This window comes from Scyliorhinus canicula, chromosome 18 (genome assembly GCF_902713615.1).
Source record: "Scyliorhinus canicula chromosome 18, sScyCan1.1, whole genome shotgun sequence".
NCBI classification, from domain to species: Eukaryota; Metazoa; Chordata; class Chondrichthyes; order Carcharhiniformes; family Scyliorhinidae; genus Scyliorhinus; species Scyliorhinus canicula.
Genome location: NC_052163.1, coordinates 75,151,022 through 75,167,017, shown reverse-complemented (window position 1 = coordinate 75,167,017; position 15,996 = coordinate 75,151,022). Strand labels below are relative to the sequence as shown.

General features: G+C 46.7%; 1 protein-coding gene across 1 annotated transcript in view; it reads left to right on the top strand.

The window, feature by feature from the left end:
- The first annotated feature begins 705 nt into the window (after positions 1–705).
- tmem38a (transmembrane protein 38A) overlaps positions 706–15,996 on the top strand; it is a 77,979-nt gene continuing 62,688 nt past the window's right edge. Inside the window, exon 1 of the mRNA XM_038777024.1 lies at positions 706–1,045. Within this exon, the coding sequence (XP_038632952.1) occupies positions 922–1,045 (124 nt within the window). The 5' untranslated portion in view covers positions 706–921. The remainder of the gene's footprint in view (positions 1,046–15,996) is intronic.

The window sequence follows — 15,996 nt, the reverse complement described above, 5'->3', positions numbered from 1 at the left end:
AATATGATTGAAAACAGAAAATGCTGGAAACGTTCGAAAGGTCAGTTAGCATGTGTGGAGAGAACAGGTGAGTTCATACATATTTGTGTGTGTTTATATATTTATATAAAGGGGGTGGAGTATGGTTTGGAAGATTGACGTTTTTTTACTCCTCCAGGAATGATTATTTCCGGACTCTCAATACCCCCTGGTGATCGTCCAGAGGGAGTTCTGATCTGAAAGATCAACCAGCTGAGACAGTAACTCTGTTTCATTCTCCAAAGATGCTGCCTGACCGGCTGAGTATTCGCAACATGTTCTGTTTTAATTTCAGAGTTCCAGCATCTGCATTATTTTATCTCTGTTTTCCAAAAGTGCATTTTGGATTCAGGTTGGAAGGAGTTAAGAGTCAGCGTGTGTGCGCGCGGGGTCCAGGTGGCCTGCCTTCGCCCCGGCACCCACCCAACCCTGATGACAGTCAGTTCGAGGCCAGCCAGGTGCCTCCAAGGGGCCAGTGATCATGTTGCAATGGGGGCAGTTTAATTTAATCAAGCCTGACTTCTGACTGGGTTGTTCGCCTGGCTGACTGCTTCCTCTGCTGCCTTTTTAGGGGCTGTGTGTGCTGTTTGTTTCTGGGGAGGCTGCAGTTACACTCACTCCCTGATTGGCTTGGATCACACGTTAGCTGTGCAATTGTGTGCTGTGTGCGTGACGTCAGGGGGTTATTTGTGATAGCCCAGGGGGCTGGGTTGGGGCAGTTACACTGTCAACCGCAGCTGGGGAAAGGCAGATAGATAGATAGATTATAGAGAGGGAGAGAGAGACGGAGGCATCAGAGAGAGAGAGAGAGAGACGAGGAACTGGAGACAAGACTCGGAGCCAATTGGCCAAAGCACCGATCGGAATCACAGGCAGAAGCTGCAGACTCTGATTTCCCTCACTATGGATATCCTGGCGGTGCTGAACCTGAGCGAAGTCGCTCTTTATTTTTCAAAGATGTCCATGTTCCCGCTGTTTGACTTGGCTTATTACATCGTGTCCATTCTCTACCTGAAATACGAATCAGGTCTGTGTATTTCACTCTCGTTGTTGTATTGAGAAGGGGGTCACCATTGTGGGCATGTTTTGGTTGAGGGGTGGGGGGCGGGGGTGTTGCACGCCTGCGGTGACCAGCCCAGTCTGGGTGGAATTCGCCGTGTTTCGCAATGCAAAGGGGGCGTTTTTACCTGAAGCTGAAAGCGACGCGCCCCAACGTGTGACTCTCCTTATATATTTAGACTGTCCTTGATCAGAACCACACCAGGTTGTAAGGAAGACCAGCGTTAGTCCCAGAAATCGAAGGACATCAGCCGGACGCGGGTCCAGGGGCGCGTCCTGTGTCCCTTCACACCTCCTGAGTGGGATTTATGTTTCCACACAACTATTTACAATGATGCATGCTACTATAAATGAATCCCAGTGATCGCTGGAGTTAGCTATTTAAATCAATTGCATTTATTTTGCTTCATCCTACTCTTTTGAAAACCCAATCAAATTGTCATTAGACCGGAGGGGGGTATTTGTGTCATTTACAGGGAGGGGTAGGGAGTGAGAACCTTCAGGAATCTCCTGATGTGTCAAAAGAGGAGAGAATAAATAGTAATGTCTAAGAATAGCAGCAGCTGTCTGGATTGTACCTGCTAATTCCCAGTAGGGGCAATGAAGGCACATAGCTAAGCTTAATATAGATGCAAGAAGCTTAACTTTCACATACGTCTCACAACCAGACAATTTCCAACTCAAAAGGGGAATAAAAAGCACAGATTGTGTCGGAATCTGAAAGAAAAAAAAACTTTAATGCTCAGCTGAGTATTTCTGGTCACAGGTTGAAATGTTACTGCCTTGAATTGCTGTGGGGCAGGGAATTAATAAATTAGAACATCTTCCAATTGAAGAGCAACTGTGTTGATCAGAGAGACCAAAATTCTTTGATCATGGAGTTAGTTTGGGATCGTGCCCTCCAATGTTGAATTGCCCGTATCACATCCCATCTGAAGGAGAGACGGTCAATCTGTCCGCCTCAAGGTCATTATAAGTGTGAGTGCCAAGAGAGGAATAGGAAGATCTAATTTTCCTTCTTAGTCTTCCATGTCAGCACAGCTGAGATTAGGCACTTATTGTGTAAAGGAATGCAGCTCTCTGAGCCTGTGGTCCATTTCATTGTATTTTTATGCAACTGGACCATCTCCAAAAACAATACTGTCCAAGCCCTCCCCCTCCTGTACTTAAAACACTTTAAAGAATCATAGAATACCGAGAGTGCAGAAGGAGGCGGCTCTGCCCATCGAGTCTGCACCAACCCTCCGAAAGAGCACCTTACCTAGGCACACCCCCACCCTATCCCTGCAACCCCATCTAACCTTTTGGATTAAGGGACTAATCCACTTTATACATCTTTGGACATAAAATATTTATTTTCTTTTTTCTTTGTTTATCAGCAATTCTTTCTGTCCTCTTAAGTGTAAAATGATGCATTTCTGGAGGACTAATATAGAAAGACTATAAATCACACCATTTTTAAATGTGTAGATGAGCAGAGAGACCGTGATGTTCATGTGCACAAATTCTTAAAAGTGATGTGGCAAATTAATAAGGTGGTTAAAATAGCATATGGATTATTTGGATTCAGAAGTAGAAGAACAGAATGTAAAAGCGAACAGATCATACTAGAACTTTATAAATCACTGGTTAAGACTCAGCTGGAGTGTTGTGGACAATTCTGGGCACCACATGTCAGGAAAGATACACTAGAAAGCGCAGAGAGGAGGTTTACCAGAATATTACTAGCAATATGAGACTTCAGATAAGAAGGGACATTTGGAAAAGTTAAGAATGTTCTCCAGGATACAGTGAAGGTTAAGAGATGACCTAATAAAGCTTTTCAAGATGATGATGAGAGATTTTGAAAAAGTAAATAGTGAAAATGTCCATTTTGGCAAGTGGATCAATAACTAATAGATTCTAAATTTGGACAATTGTCTAGAAGGGAGATGACATAATTTTTTTAATTTGGAAGCTTAAAAGAAATATTCGTGGCATATAGGCATCACTGGCAAGGCTAGCATTTATTGCCTGCCATCCTTAAATACCCTTGAGACAACTGCATGCTAGCTATTTCAGAGCGCAGTTAAGAGCCAATCATAATTGTGGCTCTGGACTTTATTAGAGGCCAAGTAATGCCGGCAGATTTGTTTCTCTAAGGAAACTATGTAAGTGAGGCATATATCGTGTATCAGTATCACCATTACAGACACTATGGACGGGATTTACCATTGCCTGATGCAAAAATTGTGTTTGGCGATTGGGCGGAGACTGGGCTCTGACACCAAAATCGGGGCCGGTGCCGGTCAGCCATGCTCCTCCCCCTCCGAAATGGCATAACCGTGACGCATGCCGTGCAGTCGCAATGCCGTTGCCGCCTCATCGGCCGACCAACTCGTGATGCTCTGCCCCCAATGGGCGGAGCTCCCAACGGTGTGGACCACGTGTGGTCACACAAATAGTGTACCCCGCATGGCAACTGCAGACTGTGTCCAGCGTCGCCATACTTGGCCAGGATCCGTGCCACTGGCCGGGGGGGGGGGGGGGGGGGGGGGGGCGGTTTGGGGTATCGTGGATGGCAGCGGGTTAAGTCCGTGCATGGCCAGCGCCATGTTGTACAGCACAACCACTGCAGGTTGTCATCCGGGCGCATGTGGGGCCCGGGACCCAGCCATTCTCTAGCCGTTTTCAGCGTGCGAGGTGCGAGTTCCAATCGGCGCCGGTGCTAGCCTCTCACCTGTTCTGGAATCGATGAGGGGTTCGCGCTGATTTTTTGGACGTAAGCCTCCCGCGGATTCTCCATTCAAGTCGGCGCTTAGCAGTAGAAACGGAGAATCCAGACAAAGGTTTTTAATTCCAGATTTATTTAATTAACTGAATTTAAACTTTCCAGTTACCATGGTAGGAATTGAACTGATATCTCCAGACTGTTAATCCAGGCCTCTGAGTCACAAGTCTAGTAACACAGCTACTACTCGTCTTGTATGCTGGATCCTAATGCTCTACCTGAAAAGGGTTTAGAAGCTGATTCCTTAAATAATTTTATATAGGAGCTGGAGAAGTACTCGAAAATAAGGAACTTACAGCATTGCGAACGAAAAGCAGAAATGTGAGACCAAACAAACTTCATCGAGCCAGCACAGACATGATGGGGTGAATGATTCACTACATCCACATCTACCTATAATGGAGTAGGTGACAGTGAACTCCTGCTATTGTTATTCTGTAACAGGCAGGTAGATGACTGGTTGAAAATAGGTCACTTCCTTTAATGTCACTTTGAGCACTAGCAAGCAGCATTAATCAACTCACATCTTGAAATGTAACCTATGCCCATTGATGCATTTTCTCCCTGAAACACAAGCCATAGGACTACTGATTCTCTCATACATCCATTTTCCATCCTAACCTTTAGCCTTAATCAGCCTCAGTTCTTGCACCTTTGAATGAATTCCTTCATATCTGACAGGAACCTCCTGTCACCGAGAGAATGAATAATATAAAGCTATAATGAATCTATAAAGGGTCTTCAAAAATAGCACCATATTGGGATAGCAATCCTTTCTTTTCCCAACCTTCTTGAATTTACTTTCTTCGCCCATTGTAATTTTAAAGGCTCTGAATGAACTCTTGCACATTTTAGAACTTTCTTTTGTGAGGGCCACGAAGAATCCAGCACGAGTTGAAGGATAGAAAGAAATAACATTTATTTACAATAACACATATATACACACACACACACACACACAGTAAGCAGGCAGGTTATAACATCCCTCCCCCCACAACGTCCAAGGAATCCACCGAAGACCCTGGCGAAGGAGGGCGTTGGACTCGTTTTGCTGCAGGCCGGACACCATTTGCATGAGGTGCTGGATCGGGCGGCGTGTAACGAGACGGAGAACAGCGCTTCCGTGATGAACGGCGTATCGGTTGTACATCCACAGCCCGTGGACCCGAGGATTCTCCCTCTGAGGCGTCCTGTGTCTCCATCTCGGAGTCGGAGTCCGCTGCCTCCGTCATCTCGGTGTCTCAATTTCCACGCGGTTCTGCAACAACCCGCGCAGGCTTTGAGTGCAGCACCAGACGAAGATTGTGAGGAATACTTTCCACTGTGTCTGGTCTCTGTGGCTGTAGAAATGAGCTCCGGGGGTGGGGAATCTTTGGAAGGGGTGGTCTTCTGGACTACATACTTGCACTAGAGATGACCCTGGGCTTGCACCTGGTAAGAGACAGGGCCCGTTCGGCGAAAGATGACACCAGGGACCCACTGGGCACCACCAGCAAAATTCCGAACGAACACTGTGTCACCGGGCGCAAACTGCCGAATCGACCGATGCCAAGAAAAACCATGTCCCTGTCGTTCTTGTGTGCAGCGTACTTTTGCGACACTGTCCGGGAAAACCATGCTAAGGCGGGTGCGAAGTCTCTGGCCCATTAGGAATTCTGCGGGAGCTACCCCAGTCACCGCATGTGGGCTGGTCCTATATGAAATCAAAAAATGAGCCAGTCTCGTGTCCATTGACCCGGAAGACTGTTTCTTTAGGCCTCGTTTGAATGTCTGCGCTGCGCACTCCGTCAACCCATGTGAAGCCGGGTGGTATGGGTCGGTGCGGATATGGCGTATGTCGTTCATCTTCATGAACCTCGCAAACTCCTCACTTGTGAACGGAGTGCCGTTGTCCGTGACCAGCACCTCAGGGAGGCCATGCGTACTGAAAGACAAACGCATCTTCTCGATTGTAGGACGTTGTGCCCACCACCTTATACACGTCTAACCATTTAGATGGGGCATCAATTAATAGAAGGAACATGGATCCTTGAAAAGGGCCGGCGAAATCCGCATGCAAGCACGCCCACGGCCGCCCTGGCCATTCCCAGTGATTAGGGGTGCGGCTGGCGGAAGCTTCTGATGCTCCTGTCAAATGGAGCAGTTTTGGGCCACCTTCTCAATGTCGGTGTCAAAGCCTAGCCACCAGACATAACTCCGGGTCAACATTTTCATTTTGGTCACACCTGGATGCCCATTGTGCAAGTCTCTTAGTATCAACTCCTGTCCTTTTTCCAGGACAGTCACATGCGTCCCCCACAAGAGGATACCGTCTTACACGCTGAATTCGGACAGCTTGGAGGAAAATGTCCACAACTCGCCCGAGAGCTGTCTATGCTGCCCACCATACAGGACTATGTGCCGAACCTTTGACAGGACTGGCTCCGTCTGGGTCCACTCACAGATCTGTGATGCCGTGACAGGCAGGGTGTCCATAAAATTTAAGGTTGCAACCACCTCACCAGTTGTGGGGCTCGACATGGGGCCGGTCGATAAAAGCAATCGGCTCAGTGCGTCGGCATTCCCTATCTGGGTTCCTGGTTTGTGCTCCAGAGAATACTCGTAGGCAGCGAGCAACAAAGCCCAGCCCCGGATCCGTGCGGAAGCAATGGGCAGTATTGGCTTATCCTCTCGGAAAAGTCCCAGCAGGGGCTTATGATCAGTCACGATAGTGAAGTGGTGGCCATACTGGTGGAAACGTTTCACCGCAAAGACCACCACCAGGCCCTCCTCGATCTACGCGCATTTCTTTTCTGCTGCAGTCAATGTGTGGGAGGCAAAAGCTATCGGCTGCTCGGCCCCGTTCTCCATCTTGTGGGACAGGCCGGCCCCAATACCATACGGGGATGCATCACATGTGATGAGCAAAGGCTTTCCAGGATCATAGTGGGTTAGTAACCCAGTGAACCACAATTGTTGTTTTACCCGCCGGAAAGGGGTTTCTTGCTGCTGACCCCAAACCCAGGTGTGATTCTTCTTTAGCAGAAGGTGCAACGGGGCCAGCATAGTTGCCAGATTGGGGAGGAACTTCCCGTAATAGTTTACGAGGCCGAGAAAAGAGCGAAGATGCGAAGTGTCAGTCGGGGGCCTGTTGAATTGCGCGCACCTTCTCTGCGACGGGGTGCAAACCTTCGTGGTCCACCCGATAACCCAGGTAGACTACTTCCTTCGCTTGAAAGATGCACTCTGCAACATAAACGGATTCCAACCTCCGAAAAGCATCTAAGGACAGCTTCCAAATTTTTCAAATGTTCCTGCTCCGACATCCCTGTAATCAAAATGTCGTCTAAGTAGAGACACGCGGTAAACTTCTCAAAATTCCCTCCATTACACATTGAAAAATAGCGCAGGCAGAGGATACCCCAAAGGGCAACCTTGTATATTCATACAAGCCCCGATGTGTATTAATTGTTACATATGGCCGGGAGGCAGCGTCCAGCTCCAACTGTAGGTAGGCGTAACTCATATCTAATTTTGTAAACCTGCAAGCTTCATGTAGAGATCCTCTATGTGAGGCATTGGATATCGGTCAAGCCGGGAAGCTGTATTCACTGTAAGTTTATAGTCGCTGCACAAGCGAACTGTGGCATCTGGCTTCATTCCAGATACAATTGGTGCTGCCCAGTCAGCGCAACGGATGGGCCTGATAATACCCAAAGTCTCCAAATGAGTGAGCTCCCCTTCGACCTTCTCGAGCAAGGCGTAAGGCACCAGGCGCGCCCGGAAATAGCGCGGCGTGGCTCCTGGTTCGATTTGGATACGGGCTATGGCCCCTTTTATTTTCCCCAAACCGGGCTGGAATACATCTTGGTACCATCCTAGTACCTCAGTCAACCCTCCAGAAACTGTTTGGAGGATGTGCTGCCACTGCAGCCGCAAATGGCGCAACCAGACCCGACCCAACAGGCTGGGAAACGTGGGAAACGCCCCTCCTGGCGTCCATAAACAACGGAGGTCATCATAGCTCCTGCAATGTTCAATGGTTCCCCTGTATAGGTGGCCAACCTGGCCTGTGTGTCAGTTAATGTAAGGGTCTGTATACCCTGCTTGATGCGGTCGATTGCCCTCTGGGCAATCACGGAGACTGCTGCGCCAGTGTCCAACTCCACCTCAAGTGGGTGACCATTGACCCGTACTGTCACTTTAATGGGGGCCACACAGGGAGCTGCCACACAATGCAGCTGCAGGCAAATGGAAGGTACAGCCCCTGGGCTGGCCCCAGTTTCTGTCGGAACGATGGCGCCTCTGGCGCCCCCAGGACCGGCGTCCGCGACGGGGTCAGCACCCACAAGTCTGACATGGACATGGCTCCTAATCTGGAGAAGGCTCCCTTCGGGGAGGAATGTCCGACAGCCACTGGTGTCGATCCAGACGTCGCCTTGCCCAAGGTACCACAGGGGTGCGGGGGGATGCTTTCGGACGGAAGGGGTTGCGCCCCAAGGCATGCACCTCCATTCCCTGTAGCTCCTGTACTGCCCGTTCTGCGCTCTCTTGGGACAATACTATTTGGATGGCCTGCTGAAAAGTCAATCTTGGTTCAGCTAACAACTTTCTCTGGGTGGCCGCATTGTTAATACCGCAAACCAAACAGTTGCGTAATATTTCTGACAAGTTCTCACCATAGTCACAGTACACCGCAATCCTGCTTAGCCTGGATAGAAAATCGGCAAGGGATTCTCCTGGGGTCCTCTCAGCGGTATTAAACCGGTAATGCTGGACTATCGTGGATGGGGTTGGGTTAAAATGTTGCCCCACTAAGTTGACAAGTTCATCACATGTTTTGGTGTTTGGCACAGCTGGGTACGTAATATCGTAGATATATCATAGAATTTATTGTGCAGAAGGAGGCCATTCGGCCCATCGAGTCTGCTTGGAAAGAGCACCCCACCCAAGGTCAACACCTTCACCCCATCCCCATAACCCCACCCAACACTAAGGGCAATTTTGGACACTATGGGCAATTTATTATGGCCAATCCACCTAACCTGCCCATCTTTGGACTGTGGGAGGAAACCCACGCACACACGGGGATGATGTGCAGACTCCGCACAGACAGTGACCCAAGCCGGAATCGAACCTAGGACCCTGGAGCTGTGAAGCAATTGTGCTATCCACAATGCTACCGTGCTGCCCGTAAGGTTCCTAATCACCCCAAAGGCATGCGGGCCGCAGGCGGGTAGCAATATGACCACCTGGCGCTCGGTTTCAGTGATGTTGTTTGCCCAGAAATAGTAATGCATCCGTTTTGCGTTCTGGTTCCAGCTTTCCAGCGCAGCATCAAAAACATCCAAACGTCCATACAGAGGCATGGTGTATTAGAAAACAACTTCCAACCTGTATCCAACAAATATCCAGGGAGGTGGCTATACCTGCTAATGATTTCTCCGCCCCCCTCATTGGGGAAGCTCATACTCCCAAAGGATTGTGGGATTGCCATTAGTCCCCAGCCAGTGGTAAAATGGCAGGTTATAATAACTTCCTTCCTTTTTATTTACTCGGATTGTGATTTCTGAAAAATGTATTGAGTTGGCTGCAACCCTTTCTTAGTTTGATCGATTGTCATCATTTCTGACAACACTTGTTTGTATGTCTTAATCGTGTTTCATTGTCCATTGCTTTATTGTTCAAATTTATCTCCCATTGTTGTTCTAACCAGGGAAGATTATTTCAGCCTCAAATGCACCTACTACAATCAAATTAAAACTCACTGAAACCTCCTTTCCACCTGGATTAGCATTGCAACAGGACATCTCGGTGTAGTGCACAGTGCAGGTCAAATTCCAGCTACGTGGGTGCATAAAGTCTACACCGTGTGAACCATTGTATTAGCTGACTTATAAATTTATAGTGTTCAACACTGTAAGACGAACATTTGAAATTAATTGATAAAGGGTTGCAGCATCAACACTGAATTTATACAAGAACATGTAATTTCCACCCCCAGCCTCCACTCTTATGTATACAGCTGTTCTCTACAAAGGGATTCACTAGCACTCAGCCCCAAACTTAAATCATGAAATAACTAGTAATGAGTCAATGCTTTCAAAAACTCCTCACTTAGTGCTTGATGAGGCAATGAGCTTTACATCAGATGAAGCATGTTGGGGGCGGTAGCTGAAAGTGGGTGGGAAAATGCATTTGGGGGATGGGCAGAGTAATATCGTGATCTAATATAAGGCTGCAGCATAGTCTGTTGCTAAATCAATGAGGTCATAACATTTTAATTATTACTAAGCTAATGAAGGTTGCAGCTGCAACACCACAATGCAGGAACCAGTCAGCTTGGAAACATTTAGAGATGATTTGTGTTTTTGCAAATAGGAAAGGCGTGGTGTTTTTATTGCACCTCATACACCCTCAGCAAAAAAGTAGCCAAATTGTGGACAGCAACAGGTGCCGGAGTGTGGCGACTAGGGGATTTTCACAGTAACTATTGCAGTGTAATGTAAGCCTGCTGGTGACACCAATAAAGATTATTATTATGGCAATGTGCCTCTGACAGCACTGGATTCCTTCAGTACTTCACTGAGCATTCGTGCTCAGATCTCTAAATTGGATTTTGAACTAATTGGGTGGAAATAAATGTCCCCAAAGCGAGCTTGGTGGTGGCGGAATGTTTAATCAGGTAGGAGGGTGGCAGGTGGGGCCCTGCCACTTTCACACCTGCGCCTTGGTTAAATCTGGGATGCGAAGGCTCATGAGTGGCCTATTTGCCCCATCACCAATTAAGGCCCTTAAGTGGGTAATAATGCCCATTTGGGGGTCTCATCTCACTGCAGCTGTGATTCACCCAATGGTGGGCAGGGGACCTTCCATGCTGGAAGCCCAAATAGGTTGCTGGCTTCCAAGATGGGGTAGGTGAGCTTTCAAAGGCACTCAGTGCCTGGCATTGAGAAAGGGGAGGGAGGCTAACTGAAAGCCACATCCTGCCCTTTTTGTGACCACATCTATCCCACTCCTCTTTGACTACCATCCTGTCATTGCTAACCTGTGACCTAGATCCTTTTTTGGAACCTCTGCTGGCAGCAACCACCATTTCTCCAAACAATACACAGCTGCCAATCCCTGACTCTCAGGGTGCAGAATTTCGCCTTTGGGTCCTTGATCTCACCGCTTGATTGCCATTAAATTCGACAGGCCTCCCCTAAAAGAGGTGATGTGGAACTCTCGTGGTCTATCCAGCTGGTGGTGAAACCCTAGCAGCCTCCATTAAATGGCACCCATGATCTTTTTTTCTTGGATTTTACAGAACAGAAAGAGGCCCATTGTTTCTAAATTTTTCCTTCAAGAGAATTTTATACTTCACAACTACTGGTTATTGGGAACTTGGAAGTCAGTCTCTGTGTAGAAGTTGCATTCTTGAAAACATTATGAACGGAGTTTTGTTCAATGAAGTTACTGAGCGCTTAAGTGAAAGATGGAGCCTTCCTCATTTGTAACTACCAGTTGGAATCGAGTGGATATGCAGAGCAGAATAAAACCAGAAAATGCGGGATAACCTCATCAGGGTGTGGCAGCATCTGTGGGGAGAGAAACAGTTAATATTGAGGCATACGGACTCAAAACGTCCGCTCTTTCGCTCTCCACAGATGCTGCCGGACCTGCTGAGTTTATCCAGCATTTTCAGCTTTTGTTTCAGTTTTCCAGCATTTGCTTTTATATTAGACCTACAGAACAGGAAAGCATTCAATATTGTGCAGTATTGCCATCTGTTTAGTGGGCAGCATGGTAGCACAAGTGGATAGCACTGTGGCTTCACAGTGCCAGGGTCCCAGGTTCGATTCCCCGCTAGGTCACTGTCTGTGTGGAGTCTGCACGTTCTCCCCATGTCTGCGTGGGTTTCCTCCGGGTGCTCCGGTTTCCTCCCACAGTCCAAAGACATGCAGGTTAGATGGATTGGCCATGATAAATTGCCCTTAGTGACCAAAAAAAGGTTAGGAGGGGTTATTGGGTTATGGGGATAGGGTGGAAGTAAGGGCTTAAGTGGGTCGGTGCAGACTCGATGGGCTGAATGGCCTCCTTCTGCACTGTATGTTGTATGTTCTATGAAGGGATAAAATGGCTGGGTAGAATCCATGACCAGCAGATTATAATGACCCATGGAAGGAGTAAGCTATTGTGGATCCTTGTTTTTTGATGTTACCTGACAGAACAAGTGAGTGTCTATCGCTCACTCTCCCCTCCTTTGTCCTCTGCAGCATCAGAGTCCAGTAAGAGGTGGTATTGATCTTAAAGATGGAATTTTATTGCATGAAACAGAACAGGATGGAATCAGACCATTCAGCATCCTCCCTGGAAACATAATCTTACATCACCAACAAGCAGTTACATAACTGTCGATGGTGCATGTGGGTTCAGCAGTTCCAGAAATTGTGTAAATACTAGCTTAGTACCTACCAAAGTATCAGAATGTCATTGTTTTCCAACTTTCCTTTGTGCACTGCAGAATCCGCCAAAGTGGCACGCATAGACAAGCAGGTAGAAAGCAAAGACAGCACGGTAGCATAGTGGTTAGCACAATTGTTTCATAGCTCCAGGGTCCTAGGTCAATTCCCGGCTTGGGTCACTGTCTGTGCGGAGTCTGCATGCTCTCCCCGTGTGTGTGTGTGGGTTTCCTCCGGGCGCTCCGGTTTCCTCCCACAGTCCAAAGATGTGCAGGTTAGGTGGATAGGCCATGATAAATTGCTCTTAGTGTCCAAAATTGTCCTTAGTGTTGGGTGGGGTTACTGGGTTATGGGGATAGGATGGGGTTGTGGGCTTGGGAAGGGTGCTCTTTCCAACAGCCAGTACAGACTCGATGGGCCGAATGGCCTCCTTCTGCACTGTAAATTCTATGAAAAAAAGACTGGGTTTATTTTGATGTACAATAACCTCCACTCCCCTAAGGATATCTCCCCCCAAACTGCACCCAGGTCAGGGTTTATGTACTGGTGCGGTTTCACCTTGTTAAGAGGGGAACCCCCCATTACTGAGGATGTTCTTACACTGTAGTAGAGGTCATGGGGAATCTGATAGTCCTTACACTGTGACCTCAATGGGGGTTATAACATGCACCTTCACTTGTGGACATATAGAAACACAGCAAAGTCACAGAAAAAATACATAAAAAGACTATATTTTAAAAGGATAAAATTTCAGGGTTGTTGGCAACAACAGAACAAGGATGGTTCTTTCACAGAGCAAGCATACACACAATGGATTGATTGGCCTCCTTCTGTATTATATCTTCTATGATTTGAAGTCAAATCAGTCTTGCCTTACTGGTCTGATCGGGGAGTTTTAAGTGTCAGTCACAATGTTGAAAATGAGTTTGGATTGTGTGCAATTTTGTATTTGGAGTAGATTCAGGAAATAACAGTAGTAACGTTTCCCAGAGTTTGGATTCTAAGATATCAGAATTGAATTAGAGAACTATTATTGGAGGAATTAAGTTTGTGTGTGTTGGGTGGTGGGGGGCAATGATAATTCAGGTATTTGAAATGTTAGGAGGCACAGATGGTACACACGTAAACAGGCATTTTAGCTTCGACCAGACAATGGGTATGGGATTAAAATAAACATATCCAGTAAAATGAGAGATTAGAAAAAATATTTATGCTGCAGATCTCTGGTTGTGATGAAAAAAGTCCCTGTTACAGCAGTTAATGCAGCTGTGACAACATTAGGCAGCAATGTCCCTGTCATTGCAATGTATTTATTGAGGTCTTAAAAGCCAAAGTCGGCAATTAAAATGGAATGTGTCACAAATGGCATGGGACCATGCGAGCAAGATTAAAATTGTACTTTACGTATATGCGCCTCTCTTTGCCTGCTGGTAACCTTGACAGTAGATGTGTGTTATGTAAACTATATAAGGTAGTTAGAAAAGTATAGATTTAGAAATGAAGATGTTATAGATGTGAAACTATTTGGTTTTGGGGAAAGCCACAATATGGGAAGTCACCTGTGCCGCTTCTATCCAAGTCCAGGGGCTTCAACCCTTTCGCATGAAAAGAAAACTCTTCAGTTTGATGATCAGAGAATGGTTGCAGCACAGAAAAAGGCCTGTGCTAGTTCCCTGAAGGAGCAATTCACCTGGTGTCCTTCTCCCACCTTCTGTCCACAACTCTGCGCATTTTTCCTTTTCAGATAATAATCCAATTTCCTCTTAAATGCCCCAGATGAAGCTGCCCTCACCACTCTCAGCTGCAGCTCTCAGATCCTAACCTCATGTTGCAACGAAATGGCTCTTTTTTTCCAATTGCCAATGAAGGAAATTGTTTCTGCTTCCCTATGGAATAGATTTCTGTCAAAAGCTGTTCTGTTTAAATATTTATGTGAATTCTTTATAAGCAGAGTTTGGATGAATAGATCATTAAGTGCTCTCTGAAATACTTTGGGATTCTCATCCCTTTGGGGCAATGAATATGTTTGTCATCTGTGGATTCTCAGCAATTGGGTCTAAATAAGTGTTACATCTTACAGTTCCCTCTCTTATTTTGAAAGATAATGGGGAAACTTCAGTTTTGCCTTTTTGAAAGTTCAACAGTTATTATTCCCTCAGAAGAACTCATTGTACATTGTGGAAGAAATGTGCTAAATGAGCTTCCAGTCCTTTTCTTTGTACTACATAATATTTAATTGTAAAAGATCAAAGCAAACATTTAATGTGCAAATAGAAAATGCCGGAAGTACGTTGGAATTCAGGAGGATCTGTGAAGACAGAAACAAGACTTGACAGTTCAGGTCAATGATTTTTCATCAGAACAAAGCAAACTATTTTTTCTGTTGGATAAATTCTATCGTGCTTACATGCAAGGGGCAGCACGGTAGCATGGTGGTTAGCATAAATGCTTCACAGCTCCAGGGTCCCAGGTTCGATTCCCGGCTGGGTCACTGTCTGTGTGGAGTCTGCACGTCCTCCCCGTGTGTGCGTGGGTTTCCTCCGGGTGCTCCGGTTTCCTCCCACAGTTGAAAATTGCCCCTCCTCTGCTTATGTAGGAACAGCCATATGTATGGGCAGTCTGGTGGTTATGATAAAAACAGAAAGTGCTGGGAAAACTCAGCCGGTCTGACAGCATCTGTGATGAGAGAAATAGAGGGTGAGATCTACCAGCTGCGCCGTGCCTACCGCAAACCTGAGTGAGCCGGTTAGATTGTGGGAGAGGCTGAAATCGGGAAACACTCTCGGCGGCAATCGGTTTCTGATCTAACCGGTCCGTTCCCATTGGCGAGATCCGGATCCCACCACGGCGCGGTGAGAAACCAATAATCACCTTTCGGATTCCTCCAAATCCGCTGGAATGTTGCTGACATCCCCCTCTGAATCTCACGGCTGTGTTGTTCCTCGTGTCTTAATAAAGCTCGTAGTCACAGGCAGCACGGTGGCACAGTGGTTAGCATTGCTGCCTACGGCGCTGAGGACCAGGGTTCGAATCCCGGCCCTGGGTCACTGTCCGTGTGGAGTTTGCACATTCTCCCCGTGTTTGCGTGGGTTTCACCCCCACAACCCAAAGATGTGCAGGATAGGTGGATTGGCCACGCTAAATTGTCCCTTAATTGGAAGAAATGAATTGGGCACTCTAAATTAAAAAAAAAAATAAAGCTCGTAGTCTCAAAGGTGGAGAAGATGCTTTATTGTGAATTTGTTCTGTCTTCAGAGCTTAACTTACAGCTACCTCAAATGCTGCCTGCCTGTGTCTGCCAGTCCTGCTGCCAAGACCCCCTTCTGTGAAGTGTGTCCTCACTTCCTGTCCCTGTGTATTTATAGCTCTCCCGTGCTCCCTCTAGTGCTTGCTCAGTTGTATTGCATCTACACTGATACACAATCACAACATCCCCCTTTTTTCTTTACATATTTTCTGTACATCGTTAAAGAAAATTGTACAAAACAGTTACTTATGATATGTGTATCTATACAAGTGATGGTGCTATTGCATATTTTACAAAGCCAATTTATATTTATGAGTCCAATCTTAATAAAAACATTTATGAGTCCAAACTTGATGAATTTGTTCACTGAATTTTTTCTTTTGTTGTTGTTGACGTGGTGATCGCAGCGCCATGGTCGAACCACTGATGTTGACTGACATGGACTTTTTTCTGTGCTTGTGGTATCGATTTAGTATGTC